This window comes from Necator americanus, chromosome II (assembly GCF_031761385.1).
Source record: "Necator americanus strain Aroian chromosome II, whole genome shotgun sequence".
NCBI lineage: Eukaryota > Metazoa > Nematoda > Chromadorea > Rhabditida > Ancylostomatidae > Necator > Necator americanus.
In genome coordinates, this window is record NC_087372.1 from 15211446 (window position 1) to 15237378 (window position 25933).

The following is a 25933-nucleotide window of genomic DNA, read 5'->3' on the forward strand; positions in this document are numbered from 1 at the left end:
CAACTTCAGAGTTAGATAATAGGAAAAAGAGAAAAAAATCCATACAAGGAACAAACTAAATGGACTTCTGAAACAAATCGGATCGGTTACAATTCTCACAGTCAATGGCTTGCATTAATCCAAATTCAACCCATTGGACTAGAAAATTATCATTGTTGCCTCCTCCTTTGCGGAGTTCGAGACGACGTACCAGCACAGGTCACATTTGACCTACGTTTTGACTAAAAATAGAAAATATATAAAACATAAAGATTGGCGTTTTCCAGATTCAATACTTCTTTAGATAAAACAATTCATAAAAGGGAAGCAATCAATAGATATGAACAATCAAAGGAACCGAAATTGTACTACGTGCCTCTTGTTTACGTTCATCAAACATTTAATTCCTCATCAAAAATGTGGCAACAAAAGTAATCACGCTCCTTTTGAAAGCAACATGCCACGAAATTGACAATGTTGAGATCTCTTGGCGAGAAGATCAAGTTAGGGGTGCAGGTCAAGAGTATGAATGCGGCCACACTCAATCCTATCTAATTGTCTCAAAAAACGACGCAGGAGAAGGCCTTGTCGACCGAATTTTCCTATGATGCACTTAACAACGCGTCACGTATGCGAGCGCAAGTATACGCCGCATCTGCCAGCAAGCGGGAGAGCCAGCGTCAGCAGACCATTAATTGTCCGCTAGCTTGCAGGCGCTGGGCGTACAGTTGCGCACACATTCGTGATTCGTCAGGTGTCTCGTAACTCGCGGAACTTGATCGACAAGGCCGTTTCCTAAGCTGTTTTTCAGGACAATTAAGCAGGATTGAGGGTGATCGCATCAATAATAGTGATGTACACAACTAACCCTATCTTTTGGTAAAGAGATCCTAACATAATCAATTTCGTGGTTTGTTGCTCCTAAGAAACTGTCCTGACTATTGTTTTTCGTGTGTGGAAATACCTCTAGAGCCATTACAGGAGCCTGTCTTTCTTCTACCTTACTGTTTTCTTAGACCATTTTCTCGAACAGAAAATCCACCGCCTCAAAAATTGAGGACTTCTGTTACACTATAAAAGGACTTAAAGGCATCACCCCACGAATCTGGGGTGGTACGGATTTCAGGTGGAGAGTTCCTATACGGGGTCGCAGATTATGGAGAGGAGGGTGATTCCGTCCATTTCTTCCTAAAAAAACCGCCGTAAATAACTGTAAAAAATGCCGTAAAAAACGGCCAGGAAGATGCAGCGCGTGCACAAGGTTGGCGCGCTCCAATCGAACTCGTAGAAAGCAGTGCGCCGGAACGCTTAAAGCCGTATCTTCCGGGCCCTTTTTTACGGCAATTAGGAAGAAATGGATGGAATCACCCTTCTCTCCATAATCTACTAACTCCGGTATAACAACTCATAACCTAAAACCCGCACCACCTCAGATTCGTGGGGTGATGATTTGCTTTCAAAGCAAAATTGCAGCAGCAAATGATGATGACGACCATTATTCATAGCAGTGATATACAACCTTCATGGGTTCATAAAACTTATTCGCACTCATCATATCTTTATTCTTTTTTATGAATAGCCGACCCATTATATTATTACGAGAATCATGCGTCGAAAAAAATGTAGACGAGCTCGTGCTACCTATAAATAGCTACACTTCCCGCTAAACTTTGCATTTGAACGCCTCTACCCTGAAAACTCATCCCAGATTTCTTTCTCGCAGTCCAGATATAAAACTTTTTGGAAGGATATGCCGCTTTTTGAAACATACGTTTTCCTTAAATGAAGGCAAATTTGAATCGAAACGATTAAACATAGGCAAAAAAGCATATTTATAGTCGAGTCAAACCGATTTGACTTAGTCCATAGCCAAGTTGTACTTGTGGTTTGTGTGTTTGTCGCTAACCCCGGTCAGACTCCGAAGCTGAGCAGAGGTCTCACAGCGTGACTTCGAGCGCATTAACCCTTTAACGACAGCGCGGCTCTACGGTGAGCCGCACGGTCTCCAACGGTTATTTTCCGTGACTTCCCAATTTTTTTAAAAGTTTTTTTGTATTTAATTGATTAACTATCTTCGAATAATATCAAACACAACATGGGCATGGGAAAAGGTTTCTATCTTTTGAAAACAAGAAACAAATTCGAGCGTTAATTGCAAATCACACTTTTGTGCATTCTTCAAAAACATCTAATGCGAAATTGGCTCATTACAAAAAATCCAATAGTTTTTGATCTCAGCGGCATATGTGTCATTAGATATGGGATCCTCTCCCTTGCTCTACTTACTCGTTTCTTCGACAATTACTGACAACATTTTTGTCCAAATATAGCTCGTAAAAATCGATTGGTTTGTGAAAGCTACGTGACTGATCATGTGGACCAAATTGCTGAGAAAATTTCCAGTCATCATGAGTTTCTACGTCGCTTAACCATTCGTCTGTTCGCCCTTACTTTCTGACACCGATAATCTCTCATTACTTCTCGAATCAGACTCCTCATTCGTAAACAGCACTAATGCGTCATTGAAGACAGAACCATTTTTGTAGTTTTTTCATCATATTCATCGAGTAGTCTTTTAAAACTATTCTTCAAGTCCTCTAACTCAGATTCACTCATCATTTGTTGTTAAAACTCAATTAATGTTTGTGAGCAGAATGAATGGGAATAAAAAAGTCTTACAACAACGAATAGAAGATAAATTATGTAAAAGCGCAAAAATTTGTACACAGGAAAAAAGTGGGACCGTGGGACAACGCGGCTCAATGTTGAGCCGCGGTTGCGCAGTGTCCTAAAACATGCCTGTCCCACGTGCCAGACACGCAAAAACGAGCACTGTCATCAATGGGTTAATTACATATTGTGGAAGACCAAGCGGTATTCCCTTGATCGCATTTTGGTAATAAGATGTAACGTTTTACATTGTCCTCTGCAGCTTCGGAACCAACCAATTTACACTTAAGAGAGTCCAAAAACAGAGGTAGTGCCTTCTATCCTTAATGGTAGGAATCACACTTAATATCTTCATCTGTACGACAACTCACATCATCCTGTCTGCTTCTACGCTGATGTGCTCGACAGCTGTCAAATCTTGCATCCATCTGAAAACATTACAATAATGGCGTCAAAATAGTATAACATCTTGATATCAGAGTAGCCAGGGAATTCAAAAGAGCCGAAATTTCTTCACAAAGCAGAATCAGCTTTCACTTACTATAAACATGCATTCGGCGATTGTGGAATCGCACATCTCTTTTGCGTAATAATTCACATCATGACCAGTACTATTAAACATAGCCGCATTCGCAAACATAAGAAACACTCTAAAAAAAATAAATACAATAGGGAATGATAAACAGTGCAGTGAAAAATCCAACATTTACAAAAGAAATAACAGACCTTGAAAGGAAAACTTTGACCTTCGATATGGCACCGGATTCGGTTTCTCGCTTCAAAGTAGTTAAATCCACTGGACTGTAAATAACGTACGACAATTCAATCAGAGAGATTCCGGCATAGAGAAACCTACCAGAAAACAGCACGACTATACCCAGGTGCATCCCTATCCGTCACAGGATGCAAGAAAATGGCTGAATGTTTGTGTTCATGAAGGATGTTCCACATGGATAACATTCGACCCTATAAAAAAGGAGATATTTCGGACAGAGAAGTACCGACGTAGTTTCTCTCTTTTTGCTTGACTTGTGCTTTGAAAATTTAATGAAAAATAGAAAATGATCGAATAACTGACAATACCCGTAATTTTGCATTACACTCCACAATAAAACCTTTTTTAAAAAATCTGTTGCAATTACGAGCGCAGTCGACCACTACAAGAAGAATCTCATCTGCTGAAGAAAACGAACCTTGGGAGTGGGTGCTGAGCCAGATGATTTTTCCTCTTTCCGCATTCTTTTTGGAGGTGATGCCACTAATGGCACATTGCTCATATCTCCAACGTTAAAATTGAGCGTCAAATGTTTTATAGCTGCAATAGTAGACTTATAGTAGTACTCTTTTTGTGCGGAAATGGACTCAGTATCTTTCACTACTTTCTGCATATTGTTGTATTTAAAGGTTTGTCACAATAATCTACTTTGCTAATAGAAATGCAGTGTTTCAAAGGTGCTGGAATCATATAGTAAATCATGATTAGATTTAATACAAGCTAACATAATAATAGTTAAGAGATTAGTTATTGAGATTGGTATCGGAAATTAGTTACGGCTATGACTGATAGCATCAATAGTTAGCTTTTCAGTATTTCCTTAACGACATGACGTCAGTGCAGCTGCGTATGCTGCTGCCCTTAAATCGGCAAAACATAACGGTTGTAATCGAGGTGGAGGAGAGGGGGAGGGAGTTTTACTGGCACCATCGCTGCAGTTCGTGATGCCCCGCAATAATAATTTAGATTTATCAACATTGATTTTTTTTCTATGCAACCAACTTGAATATTTATCATTTAATCATTTTGAATTATATGCCTTTAATGACACAATCCATTATCTGTATTTCCTGTAAGATAAAAAGAAATAGTCAGGTAATAATCTTATGCTAATTTCTTTTCTGACTAGCATAATTCGACTACTATGCGCTACCTCAAAATATACTACGGGTGTGCAATTCACTCCGCAACATGCACGAGGATTTGAAAGCTCCAGAAAACAAGAGGACGTCAGGTTGCAGTTGTCGTTACATTGGAGGCACCGTTCGCAGAAGTATTCGATAATGAGCTCATTCATTTAGGACGAAATAGGTATTTACTAGCGCATTGATTGAGTAAAGCCGTGCAAAGAGAATTAGTCTTAAAATCATGCAATAAAGCAAATCGTTACAACGCAACGTAAAAAGGTCTGCATTACGTGTATGCAATTGGTCCGCTTCCATAGAAGTATTGCCTCAGTGGGTGCACTGAGGTTATTGTGTGTTCAGTCCTCTGATTGTCGAACTCACAGAGGATGTTAGAGTTTTGGCTGTAATACTTGCAAACTAGGTCTCTAAGATTACTTATTACTAGAGAACTCAACATCAAGAACTTGATCGACTGCGAAGAGTACGGAGAAAAAATCGAATATGAAATATTTGTATCCTTCTATGTTTTTGCTGAAAGCAATAAAGTTAGAGAACTAATCTCAAAACACTAACCTTGTGGATCGTTGAAATTACGAACGACCACGTGCCAGATTTGAGCCAACTCTTCTAAATAAAGTGCCGCCTCTGCTTTTCTAACGGCATCTTTCTGGAAAAAAAGACTTTCCTGGTTTGTATATCCCTCCAATATATGTCTTTAGTTTCTCCTTAGAAATTGTTTTACAAAATTTGAAACGTCACAGAACACAATTGCATTTAAAAAAGAAACATATTAGTGGACATAAGTGTCACGTACAGAAGCTCATGTGGGACACACCACTCACCTTTTGGAAAGATCCGTCCAAAGCAATATCCCAAGACACAATTCGTGAACTCTGATCGTTTGAGCAATGAGCCTTTAAGAATGTGAACTCTAACTCTGAACAAATATGCTAGGATACATAATCGCACCGATCTTGTCACTTCGCCTTCTTTCAGCTCTCGTGAATGTAACTGGGAAGTTGGTGGGGCGAAAGCAACGTCTCCCAATGGATATCCAACGACAAACTGAAGACAGGCATTCACAAATTTCGAACAACTGCGTAACATCACTTTCACAAAACTCACTGCGTCATCAACGTCAAACTTCACTCTATCTGTTTGCACTGCAATGTCGCAGTGGGATGAAGAGCTCGTGGAGGGGACTGACGTAACCGGAGTGCTTCTACGATCAGATCTCGAAGACTTTCGAGACTATTATGAATGGAATACGTATTCGATTACATTATAAGAAAAACACAACCACAAATTCTTACCATAGAAGTGTCACTTTCCGAAGAATTCCATGATGACATTCGAATGGATAATGCAGTTTGTACCCCTGTACCACCATATTCATCAACCACTATGGTAGTGGTTGGGAGTGTCACTGGACGAGACGTGGTATCACCGCCTTGAACTTGGCTGAATGTACGACCATTAGATTACACAAAGGTAACTTATAATACAGTCAAATAGTCCTGTGAGGTCTGATAAATTCTTTAACTATAGAAGTCTAACTAACAACGCTCTCGATAAACGGAAAACGTTAGTCGCCATTATTAATATGATAAAGAATGTACTGTAGAGATGTATGTCTATGGGGGATAGGAGGCGACTGTGCAGGAAACATAGACGGAGATGGTTTCTTACATTGAACTGATGGACGACTGTAATGAGGAATACACTGCAGAGACAAGCAGATCATTTATAATGCTAATAAAAGGCGCTGAAAGAAGTTTTGTATCACTATTTGGTAAGCACTGAATCGATGCATGCGATCCGTCATGAGTGAGGTAGAGTTCGAAACAGTTTTAGAAAGTTTTAGAAGGAAAGGTCTCCAATATATAGGACCACCTATATATTGGAGACCTTTCCTTCTAAAACACCTATAGGAAAGCGAAGATGTGAGTTAAACCAAAGCTAAGTCGATTATAAAGTTGTCCACACAACGTCTGGTTGGCTTAGCAAGAAAGAAGATATTATCATATATCATACACAATTTCTCGATTTAGAAAAGTACCTAGAGCTTAAAACATTGTCTTTTCCAATATGTTTTCAATATGGCTTTTCATTACAGTTTTCTTTGTATGAAATCGGTATCAACAGTCTTCTCTTAGTTAATCCATTGAAGACAATGTCCGACGATACCGTCGGACACTTTTTGCCGCATGCGATAGTGGCCGACGATGTTGGCACCTTCAAAAACTACTCAATGAAGAGTTGTCAGACATTTAATGGTATTCGTCATCTATTTCTTGGAACACTGTCCGACGATGCAGTCGGACATTTTGCGCTCAAAAAAAAAAGAACGCAAAAAGCAGCAGATATGCGAAAAACCGCTCGGTTGTCAATTCAATTCAAAAGTCAATCGTCGTCGTTGAAGGGAGTATAGCGTGAGGAGGGAATCAGCGGGAAAAGCTACAGAGGGGGTTGTAGATAACGGGATCCAGGGTGGTTCCGCTCATCTCCCTTCAATCATCGCAAAAAAACGGCGTGGAAACAGCTTTAGTTCCTACGAAGTTCGTTCGAACGCTCCTCTATGTATACGCTCAGGTTTCTTCAGCTGTCTGTTTTACTTGAATAAGCAGTAAAGGAGAACTCACTGACTTTCGACCGCTGCGCATTTGGATGCGGCGCATGCACAAGAGTGGCGCGTTGCAATCGAAATCGTCGTAAAAAAAAACTGCGTCTTCCACGCCGTTTTCTTACTATTATTTGGAGAGATGAGCGGAACCATCCCACATCCCGCAATCTACAGTCCCCATCACTAGCTTCCCGCGGATTCCTCTACCATGTCAGATTCCTGGTATGCTGCCTTCAAAGATGCTGATTCTGTGAGTTGTAGATACAGATAATGTCGTTTCTTTGCGGCTATGGTGCAATGTTTCAAAGCTTATTGAAAAGAGAAATGAAAAAATGTAAGAGCCTACGACCGATCATGTCATGAAGCAAACCTCAAAACCGCCAAAAAGAAACTCTTTAGTATAACCCGAAATTCCCAATACTTCGAATGCATTCGTTAAACTATTTTTCAAATGAGCGATTTCATTGTGCGCGATAACTTACCTCCTGAGCTCTTCCTTCGAATCTTCCTTTTTAACATCTGCGCCAGCACTAGTACGTCCGCTGCCAGATGACTTGACTAACGGGGAATCAACAACTATCGGTCGTCTAGCTCCGCGCACACGCCTGTACGAGAATTATTTGAGCAACGAGAAATGAGAACTAGAAGACCATTTCTAGGCCTTGTTTTTTACCCAGCAGGACTATCCACGACATGGATCGAGTCTTTCTCGGCTGTGTTAGAAGATGCTGAAGCTTCATTTCGAACGCTGCTTCGACGTGTCTCAGAACTGACGGGAGATTTTGATCCTTCGACACTTGTTGGGGATGGTGAATTATCCCTTACTGGTGTGGACGAATCGTTCACAGACTGAAATGATCATCGAAAGCGAAAACAGACCTATTGGTAGAAAAAAAACTTTTCGCGATTAAGTGAAAGACAAGACAGACCTTCTTTGGAGGCCTTCCACGCGGTCGTTTTGTATGTTGATCCGAATGCGACGAGAAGGTGCCACGGAATGAAGCGTCCTCACCATCGCCAAACTTAACAGACTCATCAACTTCCATAGTTTCAACCTATATGCAGTTTAAAGTAGCAGAGTTTCCAAATAACAATGTCCCGACTTGGAAGAAAGTTTGAGGCTAACAAATAGGATATAATGCATAATTAATGAGGTAATAATGAAAGAAAACTAACGATGTCCTCTTCCATTTTCATATCTAGTTGCGATTCTTCCCTATCCTCAGTAAACTGGCTAGGTGATTTGAGAGGCGAACTGAACAGGCATTTTGTATTAATCATATTCAATCTAATTAGTTTCCAACTACACGTGCAAATGCACATTCCAAAAAAGAGCACAGCCAAAAAGTATATTCATATCAAAACGCCATACCTGCCCGGTGATGGCGACCGGAATGCAGTCTTGGGACCCAACGGTGACTGATCAGGAGGTCTCGTTGGAGGAAGACGGGAAGTCAGGAATACGGAACGGGAAGTTGACTAGACGATATGTGAGCGAATTCGCACTCTTAAAAAATTTAGATCCTCCTACCTCTTCGTCCTCTTTTCTGTCGGCATTTTTAAGATGTTTTATACATACTTTTGCGTACAATTCTCGAAATTCCCTTTCTTCCTCGTCGAAGTCAACCTGAAAAGTAGCTTTTTTGCGCTTTAAAATTAATCACTGCGATTGCGCTTCCGTTTTTGTTTCAACATAGAAGGTAGCCTGATTTCAGCGGTTTTCTCCGTTCAGTCGATCATACCTTAATCGAGCGAGAGATGCTTGTTTTAATTCATTCACCCACTCAGATGTTCACGGTCCAAAATGGACTTTTAAAAACGATTGGTGCCTTTGTCGCTGGCACTGGTGCAATACAGCTATGTTTCCCGTGACCAACGGAGATATTTGCAAATGCAGAAGCGTGTTTGTGCACGCCGGCACATTCGTATTTCATAACAACAGAACAGAAGAGGATGTCGAGATTGTCTTCTCTGACTGGTTCTTTTTTATTGCGCATTTCTCTTGTAGTTTCTGACGGCTATAAATTCCAAACACTATTGTCTTAACCTTTCCGTTTTCCATTCACATTTTCTAGCTCTGCTATGAAAGGCACAACTCAATGACTTTACTCGCTCAAGACCAACCGAATGTGTCTGCCAATTACTCTTCTACGATCTGAAGACATATGTAGTTCTTTCTTAAAAACTAATTACATTCTCCAAGTAACTACTACTTCGACTTTGCCACAATCAAAAGATAAAGGATACAGTGCCTGGAGTTAATCAATCCGCTTGGGATGCGCCACTACGTTCATTTCAATTCAGAATCGTTTGAAGTTATGAGCGGTTATGCGGCCTCTTCGATCACCTGATGTGTCAAATCAGTGTTTTTACCCGATCGATCATGAACCTAATTACAGCACAGAAGAAGACACGAACGTAGTGGCCCATCCCAAGCGGATTGATTAACTCATGAAGACAGCTTGACCTCTAATCGACTGCGCTCCACTCACCCTCCGCCCTTCATGCCACAATTAACACAATTAAATCATCAGAAAAGCACTGGCTTAAGTCCCACAGAAATTTGTGGAATTTATCCTCAACTACTCATTGTGAAACTATCCATACCATTTCATGAAAAATTACATGAGTGAGGCAAAGTCAGTAGGAGCTTTGGCTGCAACTGCACTTATACGAAGCTCAGTGAATTGATACTAGACTTGTCCGGGGGACAAAAACAATCATGTAATTCATCGAATGGCCCCGCGAAATATCGTAGAGGCTTATGTTCATGAACCTCATGAACGAATCTGAATCGAAATCGAATGCGCCGGCGTTTCCCGAAAAGATCAATTAATGTACATTTTAGTCTGAGCTAATTCAGTCGTCATAACATTTGAATCACATGTGAACATATGAATTTTTATGTGACACTTAAGGTTTCAAAAAGAAAGGAACGTGAATTACAGGAGTTTGCGCTGCAGAAAACAAAAAGACCGTTGTCATTCTTGTTTCGCAAATCTTGACACGACATTCTACTGTAAAATCCTGCAAACCCATACACAGATGACGTGATATAGTTCATTATTTTGGTTTTGAGTAACACTTTGTCTTCTTTTGCAGATGGTAAAATAAATAAGAATAATCTGAAAATCTCTCCAAATCTGAAAACTTACTTCCTCATCCTCTCTGACCACATCTTCGTACAATTTTTCATACTGCTCATCTGTAAGTTTATCGCGATTCGCCTGTAGTGACACTATGCGATCCATCTGAACATTTTTCTTTTAATACACTAACAAACATAAAGGAAATAACACCTACCCAACCGCGAATTTTTACATTCTGCAACTCTTCGTATTGTTTTACATCTTTCCTATCCTAGAAACAGCAAGTTTGCTCGGAAGGAGTTTCTGCTGAAGTATCAACTTAAGGAGTTCACGTACCTCCTCCCAGAAGTGAGCTAGCCACGCTTCTACAACTGCTGCTCTACTGTAGTCAGCTCCAGTTGGCACATCAGAAGGGCATGGTTCGGACATTACTTTATCAAATTCAGCTTTACAGTTCTGAAAAGTGAATACTAAACTAGAAGATACTGGTACACATAAAACATACAGCGGGGGTGAAGAATCCTTTAGGGCGGTCTTCAATACGCTCTTTCCTTGTGGCATTTAGTTCCTCCGCAGCACGAACATGCCTTGAATCGAAATTAATGAAAAGTTGTGCCACAAAATGAGCCAAAAATGTTCTTTCATTGCGTAATCACAGTGACTGTTGTTATAAACGGATAAAAGTCAAACTTTACTGTAGTGACAATTTGTTCATATCTAAACGCATAAGATACGCAAATTCCAAGCTCGAAACAAAATGACTAATTCAATTGTGTGGACGTTGTTCACATTTTCGATCTATTATTCCAAGTTACAGCCTAAACATAGCGTTCCAAAGTACTATTCAGTACTTTGGAACGCTATGTTATACAGTCCAGACAGTAAGATTTTTCATTAATAGAGATCAGTACTTTGTACAACGATGTGGCTACGCACCAGTTATCTTTCGAATCTTCTTTGTAGAATTGGAACAACGTCAAACGCTCCAAATTAGACCACGGTTTCACAGATAATGACGACATTGTGGAGTCTGAAATAGGACAGAATAGAAACGTGAAGCACTAGCACTACAACACACATGCAAATCCCCCGTCTATGCTCATAGCCGATTTCAAGATTTCAATGAGAATGTGGACCACATGGATCAAATCCACGGAATACGAAACAAACCGTATTCAGTTTAATGCAACAGATTAGACTCGCAAAGAAAATGTCACATATGTTAGTCCACAACACACAAGCACGAGGAAAAAACTATGAAAACGAAGTTCCCGAAACGATTCCTGGCTTTTGCGCATGATTAGAGAGCATGTTCTCTCAGCACCAGTCAACACTTTCACAATATTTGTTGACTGCATGGATCAAACTAAGTAGTTATACTCTGACTGGAGGATCTTAGTAGCGGAGCTAGACCAATTTAGCTATAGTAAGTCTAATATTCCCTGCAAGGAAAATGATTACCGTCAAATGTTGACCAGACATGCGATATCAAGTTCGTTTTTGAATATGCCGCCTTCCGCATTAAGCGCTTCTACGACGGTCAACGGGAAAAAGGTGTCTAACTGAAGAGGGAAACAGATGCCGAAATTTATAAAAGGCAGATGATCCACTGTAAAACAATAGAACAAATCTTGAAATTTTCATAATACAGGGTGAAAAGACCGGAACTCCTTAATTGCATACATTGAACGTGCTGTTTGGTCTGAGTGAAGCAACCAAACATGGCAACACCAACTTCTCAGAAAATTTCGGGATTCAGAAGTTCAAGTATCTCGAATTCATCGTAGTCAACTACGACACTTTTTGAATATTGAAAACAATACTCAAAGAGACATGAACACATTCCAGTACTCGAATTCTACTTAGAAGTGCTTTTGCTGTAGTAAAACCATGCAACACAGCTTTTTGTACCATTGTTGCTGTTTGTATTCACAAATTATGGAAAAAAAATCTCAAATTGTTACTCCGTAGAAATATAAAATGACTCTACAACTTTTGCGAGAACTTCCCTCAGGAATCACATCAATGAACATCGGTAACGCTCGTGAAAGAAAGGTTTTCGAAAAAACATACAGGCAATCAGAGTACCGTTGCTCTTTCCGCTTCCATAAATTTGTTTACAGTGAAATTTCATTGAAACATTTGGACGAATAACCCATTAAATAGAACAATATTTGGTACTTCTCGTCTTTATAGTCCAGAAAATAAGAACACTTCAATAGAAGCGCTGTAGCACTTTAAAGAAAAGAAATTATACTCCATGAAAACAGAGTCGCTTTAGCACTGAAATAAAAGGATGCAAATTCGTGATGAATGGGAAGAGGAGGATAATACAACAGATATGTACGGAGTCATTACTAATACCTGGAATGTTCACAGTAATACAGTGCATAGAACTTGAGTTAAATGCATTACCGCTTATAACTTTACAACAAGCAAAATCGATATGAAAACAATGCAATAAAAACGCTACAGAAGCAATCAAGTTGGATGACCACAATATAGGTTTCACGTGAAGGACGAAATGTAAAAAACTTCTTTTAAACTCTTTTCCTTTTCTGAACATTGGACTCTCACGATAGCATTTCCCGTCGTCTAATTTCAGCTTCAAGGCAGCCGTAGAGTTCACGTGCTCCTTTTGGATACGCTGGATCGGTCACATGAAATCTGAAAAAGACGTTGATGAAGCGAAGCATTGAAAAAAGTGCACTGATTACTTCCAAGTTCTAAAGTCAGTGCGGTTATAAAGCATTCATGAAGAATTCTTCCGAAAAGCTGAAAGCAACCGTTTTGTTGATATGCGGCATTTTTAACTGTAATCTATCACTAACAAGTCAATAAAGTCGTCTATGTATACTACACTACATAATAAATAATAAAAGTGCACATGTGCCAATCGCTTGCAAATACTTAAGGAAAACTTACTGATATGGACCAAAATATTGCAACTAGACTTCAGTGGTTCCAACAATGGAAAAAAATCCATACAAGCCAAAACTTGTAAAAAAGAAGAAATTGAAAAGAAAAACTCTTCCAAGTTTAAACTCATCAAGTGCCCCTACTTTTACAAAATGGTTATGTGAAAACGCAAGTCGGCAAAACTGTGCTTTTCGAACAAAGGTAAGCAGAACTCACATCAAAATCTCCTCTTTTATAAGGTGATCAAAAACTAGAAAAGTGCCTAATGATATACAGTATAGAACAACTGTAGACCATATGTTCGAAGCATTAAAAGGAAAAGATAAAGTACTCTTACAAATTGACCAGCTATGTAGTGGTGTAGGTTACGCGCAAAACGATGAGGAGTGAAATGGAGTGGAATACTGCGATTGAATAGAACAAGTTCTCACCACAAGATTTCGAAGCTGTCACTTACGAATGGATTTAATGTTGAGACAAATAATCTAAAGTAGTAATAATACCTACCTTTGCTCAGCTGCATCCGGCCGAGCTCGAAAAATGAGTTTAGACTTCGACACGCTTGAAACCCTCAGATATCTTCCATCCGGTGACTCAACGCTACAAACTTCATTGTTCTTGTTCTAGAATACAAATCTCCTGAATATCGCTTTTTACGATCCTATGAGAACACTTAACACCATATTTGAGACGATATACCACTAAAAAAATTATCATCGAGAAGATTACAAAGCATTACAATACCAATTTTTACAAGTTGTCCACTTACTATTTTGAATCTCATTCTATCATGACATCCTTTAGAAGATTCGATCGAGGTCTTCTTGTACATACTAATAGTTGCGGGAGCAGAACGTTGGGTCAGCAAGGACTAAAACTAAGCGAATAACATAAAGCGACTAAATCTTCTTCAAAATGGAATATAACAAGATGGAACAACACCCACAATAGATTTTTATGAGTTTATGTCAAGCAATTTCCGAGGTCAAAATTTCAATAAAATTTTGAATAATAACAAAAACAGAAATATACACACCGATTGAAAATTTTTCTCAGAAAGAGGGACGCGATTCTCGGATAGCGCCGAAGCCCTGGGCGAAACAACCGAATCTCTGAAAAAGTATGAAATTTCTCTTAGTGCAAACTGCCCTGAGCAATATACTCCTCTACAATCATATCGAATTGTTCGTTGGGGAATACAGTGTTGTTCTACCTTATTTGTTCACCAGTTCAAAAACAAATCATTTAGTAAGACGCAGATCAATCAAGAAAATGACAAAGATTTCGGAAAGCTTGGAAAGAACAAACAGCTCACGAATGTAGTAATTTCAGTCTGCAGATAAATACCGATAAAGTTGTATAACTCACTTCGAAATTGAGAATGAGAGTGGGAAACTGCCAATCTGGTGTTCCCATACGTCCTCCACTTTCTTCAGGAATCTAAACACTTCTTCAAACAGACGAAGAGTGTCCGCTGTAATGAGAGTCCATGATTGACACGAGTAAAAAAAATGAAGTAAAACAAAATAAAAAGATCAAAAACTAACAATCGAGGACGTCCTCCTTTTTTCCATCAGGATAGTGCATTTGAACCTCTTTCGAACCACGTTTTTGTATCAATCGACGTTCTTAACCAACTTTACCTACCATGTCTCATGTGAAAAAGTAATAGGAGACAGGAACTTACGATCTCTGAACACAATACGGAATGTACCATTCTCCATAATTTTTGCCACAGCAGAAGGAAATTGAGCAGGACGCTGGTAAACAATCTGTAACATTTGAAGCTTTCGAGAATTCAGTAAGTAGCGGAAGGACGACATATCGTGCTATATGTTCTTCAACAATGCAAACAGTATAGTAATTCACCTTATCTACTCGACCTCTCATTGCCTCCACAGCATTTGCAATTTGTGCATAAACATCTCGCTCATGTCTATTCATTGACGAAAAACTGTAAGACATTATTATTTATTATTATTCACGCAATTGTAGAAATATGCAAAATATAATCGCGGTAAACCGAATACTAAAAGACAAGCATTGGAGGACTTTAGCACTTTAACAGGGCTTTCAAGAAATCAATAGTTTAAGACAAATTCTTGGAATTTATACTGTTGAGCCGACCCAGTGCAAGTAACATTTGATGTGTTTCAAGCCGATAGTGACTACTGCTTATCCGAGATGGGATCAAACCGACTGCCTAGTGAAACTAGACCATGAGGAGATTGGAGCGATTAACTATCATATATCGATGGACATCAGAGATGGATGCGGAAATGAGCGACATATTCACATCTATAGACTTCCGTTTCCAGTGCGCAGCAAGTCTTGCTGCTTTACCAAGTAGACACGGTCCAAAGAATGTAAATGATAGACCAGCTAGTGACAGCCAGAAAGTACATCAAGAGCACCGTGCAAAGCATCAAGAGCAAAGCTCTTGAAAAACAGTCGAAGACGGAGGATGCGAGGAATGTCCACCACGTGGTCCAAGATATTGCAAAATTAAATAAAGATGTATGCGGTGATAAACGCTTGAAACGAACGTTTACCTCTCTCCCTGTCTCTATGTCACCTCTTTACTAAGATTTGAAAACAGCACAAATACCTTGTTAAAGCAACTGTATTCCGCTCCCTTGCCAAAGGAATCAAACCGTCATGCTCTAACGGCAGTCCAACATTTGAATGCGCAGGTTTGCCGAAAGCTACCTACAAATAAGCCTCAATGATATTTCAATTCTACAACACCGCTCTTCTTGAATTCCACAAACCTGCTGCCTTCCACGAGTACCAATAAGAACTTCCACAATTTTTGTGATGAATCCATTTTTGTTAGCAACTTCGAACACTAGTTTGTGATCGTCAACAATTACGTACTAGAGAAATAAGTTCTTTTTCTTAAAGTGCAAACTGCAACCTAAAAGGAATCACGATCACCCGTCCTGCTGCTGTTACAAGTCTTGCACCGCCACATCTATAAATTGGTAGAGGCCATGCTGGATCACCATTTTCTTTTTCTTTTGCTGTTGTAGTATGGAGAAGGTTACGGGCACCACTCCGAGCGGCGATTCTCTTCTAAACACAAAAAGAAAAGTAAAAAAGAAAACAAACACAGGACTAAAAAGGCGCCGCATACCTCTCCACAGCTTCTACTACCGAATCCGCTATCTTCCGCACCCCCAGTTGTCAGGCGAAGTCTCCCACCCACAAGAGGAGGGTTACTAGCTGCTCTGCGAGGACGTGATTCATCACCTCGACTGTTCTGAATATCTTAACTAGAACGCTAAAGACACTGAACACAGAAATACTAATAATACTACCAACATGATCACTGGTTGGTGTGCAATATGCAAATACGAGTATCTAAACGGGAGACGGGTGACTATGCAACGAATTCGTTTTTTCACCGATGCTGCCACTTTTCAGTGTAGACCACATTTCGAAGAAAGGAAAGTATCACATGTTACAACTAGGAAGTGTGAATCTTCCGAAAGAAAAGCAGAAAGTTGAGCATATACAGCAGAAATGTTCAAATGAGGGTCAGACTCGTCTTTAACTGAACTTAGTTAAAGAAATTTGAAAAAGAAATAAAATGTAAGAACTAACCAAATGAATAACAAAATTAACAACATGTATAACTAACATCGTGAATCCGATCAAAGCCACTGCGGCGTTCTCTCGAATACTCTCGGGATCTTCGCCGCTCCTGTGACAGTACAGAGCCAACTCGATCGCCAGTTGCTGACCAATCTCGAGAAATGGAAGTGTTATCGCAATAATCCACCATAAAGCTCGATCGTTGGATTTCTAAGGAGTGCAGATTAGTCCATATCTGCTAATTAATAAACGAGAAATCCGGAAGCAACAGGGATTTCACGAACCATTCAAAGAAATTCGCTTGGATGCTTCTTGCTCCATCATGCTTTCAATAAGGTCCACAGCCGATAGGCTAAGTCCATCGAACCGCATTGGACCTAGACGAACAGAAGACAGTTTACTTGCCAAAGGAATGGAGAAAGAGGAGGAAGGAAAAAGGGAATAAAAGAATAATATAGAAGTAACAATTTCACCTTTAGTAGGCGGATCGCCACCTGTCAACATAGTATAAAGAACTCCTCCCAAAGAGTACACATCTGCAGCTTGATCATATTCCTGCTTGAAAACCTGACTGTACAAAGCAAATTAAAAACATTAGCAGTTGACATCAGCAGGAGAGAACGTACGGAGCAATATATCCAGGAGTACCCACAACAGTACAAGCCGTTTCTCCTTTTCGTAAATGAGTTGCGAGACCAAAATCGCATAACTTCTGAATTTAAAAAAAAATGGGACAATGAAGAAAGGCTTAAAATAAATAGAGGAATACCACTGATATCTTTTCTGGAGAGAAAATCCTATTGATCAAAACATTTCCCGAAGACAGATCTCGATGAAGAATCCCCTCACGATGCATGTATTTCACTGCACTAATAATTTGGCGCAGAACATATGCAGCTGAAGCAGAATTTTGATATCTATCAAATTCAATGTCTAATTACGAAAACAACAATCACTGTCGGAGTATAGCAAATAACTGCAGTAAAACAAATCAAAACACTAAAGAAATAGAGCAGGAGGATAGCAAAGTGAAAAATTCTACTTACCTGCTCGATCGGTGAGAGGCCCATTTTGCTTGACGTAGGAGCGCATAGACCCAAGCTCACATAATTCCATAACCACATAAGTATCGCTACCATCAACAAAATCTTCGAAGAACTAAATAATTCCCACGTTCGTGAACCGTGAAAATAATAACATAGTTTAAACAGCTACCCCACCTGAACGATATTAGGATGACGCAAGCAACGTATAGCTCTAATTTCGTTTTTTATACGCTCAGCAGCAGCACGAGAACAAATCTGATGCAAACGAAAGAGTGGCAGATGATTTGGCAAAGTATGCATTGATACATACAACAAACCTTACCGTCTAACATACATAATTAGCAAGTAAAAAATTATAAAAGGATAGTAACTGAAGTGTTACCTAAGGACACGTAAAACTCGATAAAAACTACCTTTTTGAGAGCAACACGCTCCCCATTCGGTTGAGTGGCAGCAAAAACAACCCCAAATCCGCCGCGGCCGATTTCCTCAAGATCCTTGAAGTCCTGCAAGCAAATTTTGAGAGTGTTTGAGAGTGTTTTCAGATAATTTACAAACGCTCCAACGAAAACACAGAGTGTTACGAAAAGAACAATTACGAAGTGAAACCTAAAATGAAGGAGAGAACTACTCACGCTTAACCGTAATCTTCCACTCGTAGACATGGCATCTCCAAATTCCAATGACTTTAGACGAAGGCCGGGTAATTAGATCACAAGAAGAAGTGAAGAGGACAAACTATTAATATTCAGCACGAGCACAAGACACCCCGCATTTTCAAACTGCCACCTTCGCGGGTAACAACACGCATTTTTGCAGACGTCGGAAAACGTCGTCACCTTAGTGAAGTTTTCTTGAATTCTATGTGATTAGTGTCCACAAGAGCTTCAATGCGTAGGGAAATAGCATTCAAGGGAAGTATTATTATGTCATATATAGTATATTATACATGAATATGCAGTGAAAAGAGCAGCACATCAGTGGAGGTTATGTTCGCATATGGATATACAGTGTTTTTGAATAAACAACCTTCAAAAAAAAGGTAGAATACTTAAGACGCTACGAAAATTTCAATCGGAGTCGCTGAATGATGGAATTGACGACGAGTCGCTGTCGTCAGGTTGAGATAATATACCATCTGTCGGAATTATTGTACTTGTTGCATTAGGTGATGGAGCATTTGGGTTACTGAAAAAATAGCGCTAATCATCGATGATTATTCTCAAGGCTCATATAGACTTACATAAGCGGAAGAATGGAATACTTACTCGAGCAGATTTGGATCAACACCTTCTGACCGCATTTTTAGTTTCACTGCAGGTTCCACAACTCCCTGAAAAAGAGGATAGTTCCCAAGATCTAGACACTGTGTTATCCATGTCGCGCGGGAAGTGTCCCCTAACACATATCTTTTACTAACGTATTTTCAAGAGCATGCTATGTGACATCAAAGCTAAATAGGCACCAACCAGTTTAAGCATCTTAAAGTATTTTGCGAAAGCAGGGTCATCCTTAACTATTAGCAGGTCCTGCTTCATTGGAGTTGCTTCCGTATTTACTGGTGCAGACGACTGCACCATTTCCGCCGCGGGGTCAGCAACCTCCTGTAAATACCCTGAATTTTAGGTTGTGGTTGGTTTTCGCTTCGCTAGAAACCCTAAAAATTAGTTTCCAATCATTTAAAGGAACTCACCACAGCAGAATTCAAAAGTGGACCTGGTTCTTTTACATCCGCTTGAGTGGTAGATACACTCTGAATAAGAGACATTCAGAGGATAGAGAAAAGGTAGCAGCTATCAAAGAAAATTCACAGAACTATGCAGAGGAGCAAAAAGTTCGGACAGATGTACCAACGTTAACAAATTCGGCTTTTCTTTCCTCCACTTGTTGTTTGATAGACTTCGATGCTGGGTCAGGTATTGCTGCTAGCTGAACAAAAGCGAATGGGCACATAAAAATTCTTCTGCTAAATTTTTTTACAAATATTACACACTAACATGCCAAACCTTTGCTTCAAGTAACTGCAGTTTTGTGTCCACTGCGCGTAGTTGTCGCTCAGTTTCCAAAATGAGTCGCTCGGCTCTAATGGCAAAATCGTTGAGAAAATCGGTCATTTTCAGTAGATAGCAATTTACAAACGCGACAACTCTGCGTCGATTCAGAGGAGCCACCTTAAACACTGAATTCAGTGCGAAGTGTCCACTCCATTGGTACATCAAAGAAAGATGGAACGTTTTAATCCAGAAAGAAAGGATAAGATCAAAATCGAAACAAAGAAGCTACTCAAACAAACAAAAGATCAAAAGTCTGCGTAATGAGGGAGAGTATTGCTGGACAAAAATTCTATAACGGGGTGCGTCTTTTGATGTTTCACTTGCTCCGAGTTGAGTTATCACTTCCAAAAAAGCTACAACTCAGCTATTCTTTTTTTTAAACAAAATGTCTGAACATATCATTTCTCAGGGTATCATAGCGTAATTGGAAAAGTCTTACATTAAACAAACTTTTAAAAAACATTCATTGTTCTACCTCAGAGGACTAAAAGCAAAACTCTTCGCAACCTAGAAAAACAAGCTCTAACTAGATTGATCTATGTTTGAGTTATTAACCGATTCTTGAAACCCATTTTACTTCTTTATCTTTCGAAAGAAGTCTTGAAGAGGTAAGAACTGACCTCAGAGAGATCTATGTCCGATTTTATGAAACTTAAGTCCGGCTCAACCATGGTTGATCCAACTGTATATTAAATTAAACTGTGCTGAAAGAATAAGACTTATCGCAAACGTTGCATATATTTAATGGTAACCCTGTATTTCCGGTGAGATTGCGAATATTAAAGAAAAAGTTTATGAATCGAGAAAAATAACTAGCTGACAAAGTAACTAGCTAACAAATATGGTAAATTAGCAGTGCCCCTGAGGACACTTCGGCATTGACATGAATGAAAACAAAAAAAGAGGAAGATAAAAGTATGCACTGTTAAAGATTACTGAGAGAATGGAAAGAAATCTGTCAAAATTGCCAGACGTATAAATGAAACCGCGTGAATACTTCAAAGTAGTAGCACTAATTCACGTCTGACGATCAAAATCTCCAAAAGCACAGAAGGAAATTTGCAAGACGGGCTACGTGGACACAAACGTCGCACGTATTTCATATTTTACATATTTTTCATGCAGTCCTGTCCACAACTCGAACTTCCTCGATTGGAGCGATATGAGAACGGTCTTCCCGAGATGATATCGATAACGAAGACCGTAATGAAGTCGAAGTCACATGTTTTGGTGTGCTTTGTTGTGACGAACTGGCCGAGGTAGATACAGGGGTACGTTCGAGAACACGACTTAATGAGAGTGGGGGAAGGCGATCCGAGGGCACCAACAACTCGTTCAAAGTCTCTGCCATTGGAACCAGTTCTTCAAGCATTAACTGAAAAAAAACACTGTTCCTTCTTTTCAAAGCAAGAGAATGAAGTATTAGCTAAAACGGTAGTGAATAATTACCTGTATGTGTAGAATGTCATCGCGCAACTTATCCAAAGTTTGTAACTCCGTAACGAAATTATCACTCGCTTTCTTCTTTTCAGTCAATGCGGTAGTCAACAAAGCCGCTGACGCTTCCACCTAAACGGTAAAGTCTTTACTAGTTTTCCAAATCGCTCATGAGATCTTCATAAACTCCTACGACAGAAAAGTGCAGTATTGGCTGAGAAAGATTAACTACAGCAAGGTTTGATCAAACGAAGTAACGGAGCTACTGTGAATAACCTGCTCGTTCTTCACAGAAAAGCGTTTTAGAGGCAGTAACGAGAGCAATTGCTGGTTTAGCACCGAGGTTAACACACCACTGGAACTCTTCTCGTATATGTAACTTTGAAAAAATGTAAGTTGTGCGGTGCTCTCATTCTTAGTAGGCACATTCTTCAACAAATAGTTCAAAAAATGATACCGTGTGGACAACAAAAGAGTACAGTGGAGAAGAAATGAATAGGCTTTGATTCTATGATACTCACAGCTTTAATTGAAGAAGTGATCTGAGTTTGTTCCGCTGATATTGCTTTAGCGCATATTTTCAAGTGTTGCTGAAAGCGCGTGGCCATCCTTCAAGAAAAACGAGGATAAAAAACATATCACTCTTCAGTAAAAAAAATAGAATGGAAGCATATTTCCCTTACTTGTACAAAGGTCGACTGCTCATACGCTGCTGGTACTCACTGGGGGAAAGGTCTTTCTTTCCGATAGCGTGCCGAAAGATGGGCAGAAAGCGAGGAATTTCCTAACAGAACAACAAGAATGAAAGGAACAAGAAATGGAATAAAACTGAACACAAGGTAAACGAAGACATGGCTATTAAAAATTAATGTCATTTTTCATCAAAACAAACCACGAAGCTTAGACGAATTTAAAGAAACCGACTTGAAATCTTTTATAAATCTCGTCATCTTCCACAGTTTCGACTTTCGAATTTCCGCCGCTGACCACCACAATGCCTTTAGACTTCTTGGAGTTCACCCCTAAAAGACAACCTCGAATAGAGCTAATTACAGGAGACTAACAAAAATAAAAGAATGCAAAAAAGCACAACAGGCTTCAAGAAAATTAGGAAAAAATCACAAGTACCCACACAACAGGTATTAGAATTGGGTCATACTCGAAAACTGACCTCTTCCTGAAAGAAACGAAAATGTAGAATTAGATGGGCCTTGCGGAGACGAACCAGAACCGCTTTGTTCGTTTCCCATGACCAAACAGAAGAAATGTACTAAAAATGATATACAAGAAGACCATACCGTGACAAAAATACGTATGCAAATAGTAAAGTACCGCTATGAAAAAAAAGAACTGATACCTAGGACAGAATGAAAGACGAAAACTTGAAGTTAGGCTGGATTTTTCTCCGCAGATATCGCGTCCATAGAAATACGATCAACACCAGAGTCAAGCCAGTTGCGTTCAAGATCCGCAAGTGATTCCTGCCAAGAAAGCGGTTATATAATGGCAGGGAACGTAAAACAAATATATACATTTATCTTATCACAAGAGTTTGTGGACTACTTGATGTTTCGAGGTAGGCAATTGATAATTTTAATGCTGGTAAATTGACCGATTCGACGTCTCAAACTTATCAGTTGAGAAAATCCACAACAGGTGGATGTAGCGCAGTTGGTAAGGGGTGCGGCCATGACTGTCCCCTCGATGTTTCGAAACCTCCCCAGAACCAACCAAACTTTTCATCCATCCGTGATAGCCAAATTCCTGGCAGACTTGTCTGCGAAAAAAAAATCGATTCGATAAATTTGGTCGCAACGAAAGTCATTGTATAAGCCAACACACGTTCATAAAACCTCAACGATTCGGAATTGCAGTTAAATGCGCTGGCGCATCCCAAGTGGATTGTTATGCCAGAGACTTTTATCTAATATGCATAATTGTATGGTCAAATTAGCCGTCCTATATCTCTATCATCTCACCGAACATACGTTCCACTTGCTAATTCCGACACCTATTTTTACATCTCTCCGTGATACAATTTATTTCGATCAGTTGAACACGAATGGTTGAATGAAAACAATTCAACCATTTACAAAAACCATTTACACGAAAAACAGAGCCGGTTCGTAGATACTGCTCATGGGATACCCGTATCAATGTAATGTTAGTTTAGGAATAAATCGTGTCTTTTTTCAAACTTAAAAATAAGCCGGAAACAAAAAACATTCACGCACAGTGTTTGTATACGACTTGAAAGAGCATTTTTATACGACAAAAGTGCGTTGTCGTATAAAAATGGGTGGGTGTGGCGTAGTCGGTTAGAGGTCCGTTGTATCCACACGGTCGAGGGTTCGGAACCGCCCCAGTGCAAACCAAGCCTTTCATCCCTCCGGGGTCGATAAATTGGTGCCAGAGTTGTCTGGGAGGATAAAAACACTGACTTGGTCATCGGTTGGCCCCTGCAAGTCATTGTATAGGCCAACACGCGTTCCAAAACCCCAACTATTACGAATTCCAGTAAAACGCGTTGGCGCATCCCAAGTGGATTGATACACCAGTGACTTTATCCTTTAAAGGTGCATTGATTTTTTTTCAATTCCGTGACTCTTTTTTCTGTAATCACTAAAATGGAGAAATATCTGGTACTATGAAGCGAAGAAGTATCTGGTACGTTGAAGCGGAGATTAGTGCTGTATGAATAATGAACAACACCTGAAAGCACCGAACGTTGCTGATCTTCGCGCTCAAAAAAACTGAATTTTGGCTTCAGTGTCGGCTGAGAAAAGATTCATTCTGCCAAGTTTTTCGATGTCTTACGCTGACTTCATTAGTGTTTGTTTTTAATGCTTTTATGCCCTTTCTATTCCTTTTCATTTTTTATGTCTCATTCGACACTCTCTACACAGGCAGCTTTAGTGGTCTTAACACGCAAATTAAGTACAGAAAGCAGAAACGCTCGAAAATGCTCCGTTTTGCACCCTTCACACTCCATTTTAATGATTTGACAAAGTGCTTGAAAAAAATACAACTGTTTTACCCACAAGGTTTTTGTCAAAAGATGAACGTCATCTTGACACTTCCACTTCTATGTACATTTTTAATTTTGAAAAAAAAGACGTTCACGACTTATTCCTTAACCCAATAGTGTACAGAAAGCCTAGTGTTCTTGAGTTCAAAGCAAGTTCGAAAGACATAATAGATAGTCACCTGCTTGCTAGTACCAGGGATAGCTTCCGCTTCAGGATCGGGTAAATGATGGCGCGGGATTTCAATGTTGTCCTGTAAATCTTGTGCAAAACCGAAAAAAGCACATTTGGAGGATTCACAACCTGTAGAATACAAGTCAATGCTACCTTAGGCAACTTATGGAACATCCACTCCTTGTCCCACTTCAAATGTGTATGATCTAGAGCAGCCAATGAGGGGACCGATGACATGTCATTTGAAACTGGTTGCCTCTTCGTGAAGAAAAAAAATCGGACAAAATGATAACAGGTTCGGAAATGACGTACAAATTTGAGCACTTAAACTCATTAGTAAAGTTAGAATTGGAACATGCTTTAAAAACATCTTTTTATTCGTAACATTGACAATCAACACCGGTAAGAGTTGGCAAAATAGCAAAGTTTATCACAGGTTAATTATGCAGCATGTATTACTGTGGAATACCACTTAACCCAGTAAAACGAGAATTAATATGAATTTCACATTAAGAATGGCTAAAAATGGTAAAATAGACCAAAATTATATATTGCTTGGAATTCTAATCTCTCCCACATCTTCACATGGAACGTTAATTTCTTGATCCCTATCAAATCTCTGAACAAGGAAATTGTTACCAAGGTCTTTTTGATAACCATATAATTCGTAAAAAGGAATAAGTGAGTCCTTGCACTCCAGTGATAGTTTGTAGACGCCGATCTGAGAAAAAAGTTAAATAGATGAAAAACGAGGAATTACGCAGAGCTATACAAAATTACTTAATAAATTCCTGCAACTCAAGAATACCAAACCTGTTTTGCAAGTGCTACCAGTATTCTGTTTAAAAGAGCACCCATCTTCTTTCCACGCATTTCTTTGTCCACCACGACATCTTCAACGCGTCCGCGACAACCTGCTTCGTGGATGAACTTCCATTCAATCACCAATGTTGCTGCTGCTACCACACGACCAGTGCTGAAAATAACAGCAGATGGCAGCAGAAATGCTATAAACAACACTTGTTCAATAACGAATAGTGCAAAATTCACATTTCAGAACCAACTCTCCAAAAAGTGGCATATTCTCGTCGGTCCTATATAAGGACGGTGTGGCGCAGTCGGTAAGAGGTTCCGCTGTGATCGATCGAATTCTGAATCCCGCCCTAGCGCCAATCGAGCATTTCATCCTTCCGGAGTCAATTAACTGACATCAGACTGTCTGGGAGGGTAAAAACACTGACTTGATAAGATGCACGATGTAAGTGCAGGCTAGTTACGCGTCCATACCTCAAACGATTCCGCAGACACTTTATTCTCAATCCTTTATCCTCTATAAAGAAAAAGAGATTCACTTCGCTGACAAATACATGCTTGGCAAGTTCGTTTGCTAAACGAGCAAGTTCATGCAGCCTATCGC

General features: G+C 39.6%; 4 protein-coding genes across 11 annotated transcripts in view; all 4 read right to left on the reverse strand.

Annotated features, from left to right (window-relative positions):
• Positions 1–149: 149 nt before the first annotated feature.
• On the reverse strand, positions 150–12397 carry RB195_017927 (uncharacterized protein; the record flags this gene model as incomplete). Of its 3 annotated transcripts, XM_064185125.1 has the most annotated exons (23): positions 150–221; positions 3021–3077; positions 3191–3299; positions 3376–3450; positions 3506–3615; positions 3843–3964; positions 5125–5218; positions 5394–5465; positions 5521–5616; positions 5677–5802; positions 5865–6012; positions 7657–7779; positions 7848–8023; positions 8104–8229; positions 8351–8429; positions 8547–8653; positions 8706–8801; positions 10330–10425; positions 10478–10534; positions 10600–10719; positions 10769–10850; positions 11200–11293; positions 12337–12397. In XM_064185125.1, 23 exons carry the CDS (start codon positions 12395–12397, stop codon positions 150–152), a joined length of 2298 nt encoding a protein of 765 aa, XP_064041006.1. The 3 variants fall into 3 exon arrangements, with proteins under 3 accessions (XP_064041006.1, XP_064041007.1, XP_064041008.1); XM_064185127.1 differs by lacking the exon at positions 12337–12397 and having other exon boundaries at positions 8104–8196; positions 11200–11285; XM_064185126.1 differs by lacking the exon at positions 12337–12397 and having other exon boundaries at positions 11200–11285.
• A 439-nt stretch (positions 12398–12836) lies between these two features.
• Positions 12837–18490, reverse strand: RB195_017928 (uncharacterized protein; the record flags this gene model as incomplete). Its single annotated transcript, XM_064185128.1, has 21 exons — positions 12837–12930; positions 13690–13805; positions 13952–14053; positions 14219–14294; positions 14551–14656; positions 14730–14810; positions 14870–14954; positions 15052–15136; positions 15791–15891; positions 15954–16058; positions 16120–16257; positions 16319–16444; positions 16826–16989; positions 17064–17156; positions 17253–17350; positions 17406–17491; positions 17549–17676; positions 17826–17937; positions 18000–18080; positions 18239–18331; positions 18461–18490. The coding sequence occupies 21 exons, from the start codon at positions 18488–18490 to the stop codon at positions 12837–12839; spliced, it is 2100 nt and encodes a 699-aa protein (XP_064041009.1).
• A 405-nt stretch (positions 18491–18895) lies between these two features.
• Positions 18896–20550, reverse strand: RB195_017929 (uncharacterized protein; the record flags this gene model as incomplete). 2 transcript variants are annotated; one of them, XM_064185129.1, is made up of 7 exons in its annotated part: positions 18896–19013; positions 19094–19158; positions 19295–19429; positions 19519–19578; positions 19680–19754; positions 19832–19996; positions 20500–20550. In XM_064185129.1, the coding sequence occupies 7 exons, from the start codon at positions 20548–20550 to the stop codon at positions 18896–18898; spliced, it is 669 nt and encodes a 222-aa protein (XP_064041010.1). The 2 variants fall into 2 exon arrangements, with proteins under 2 accessions (XP_064041010.1, XP_064041011.1); XM_064185130.1 differs by having other exon boundaries at positions 19823–19996.
• Positions 20551–20996: 446 nt separating this feature from the next.
• The window catches only part of RB195_017930 (uncharacterized protein), a gene marked incomplete at both ends in the record, with an annotated part of 36883 nt that continues 31946 nt past the window's right edge, over positions 20997–25933 (reverse strand). For 3 of the 5 annotated variants that reach the window (XM_064185136.1, XM_064185135.1, XM_064185134.1), the window contains 12 exons: positions 20997–21254; positions 21329–21448; positions 21838–21925; positions 22000–22100; positions 22241–22338; positions 22488–22586; positions 22674–22697; positions 22758–22797; positions 24524–24595; positions 24670–24774; positions 25094–25237; positions 25330–25492. In XM_064185136.1, the coding sequence (XP_064041012.1) occupies positions 20997–21254; positions 21329–21448; positions 21838–21925; positions 22000–22100; positions 22241–22338; positions 22488–22586; positions 22674–22697; positions 22758–22797; positions 24524–24595; positions 24670–24774; positions 25094–25237; positions 25330–25492 (1312 nt within the window). Of the gene's footprint in view, positions 21255–21328; positions 21449–21837; positions 21926–21999; positions 22101–22240; positions 22339–22487; positions 22587–22673; positions 22698–22757; positions 22798–24523; positions 24596–24669; positions 24775–25060; positions 25238–25329; positions 25493–25933 lie in introns of those variants that run through there. The other 2 variants (XM_064185131.1, XM_064185132.1) reach the window with 2 other exon arrangements.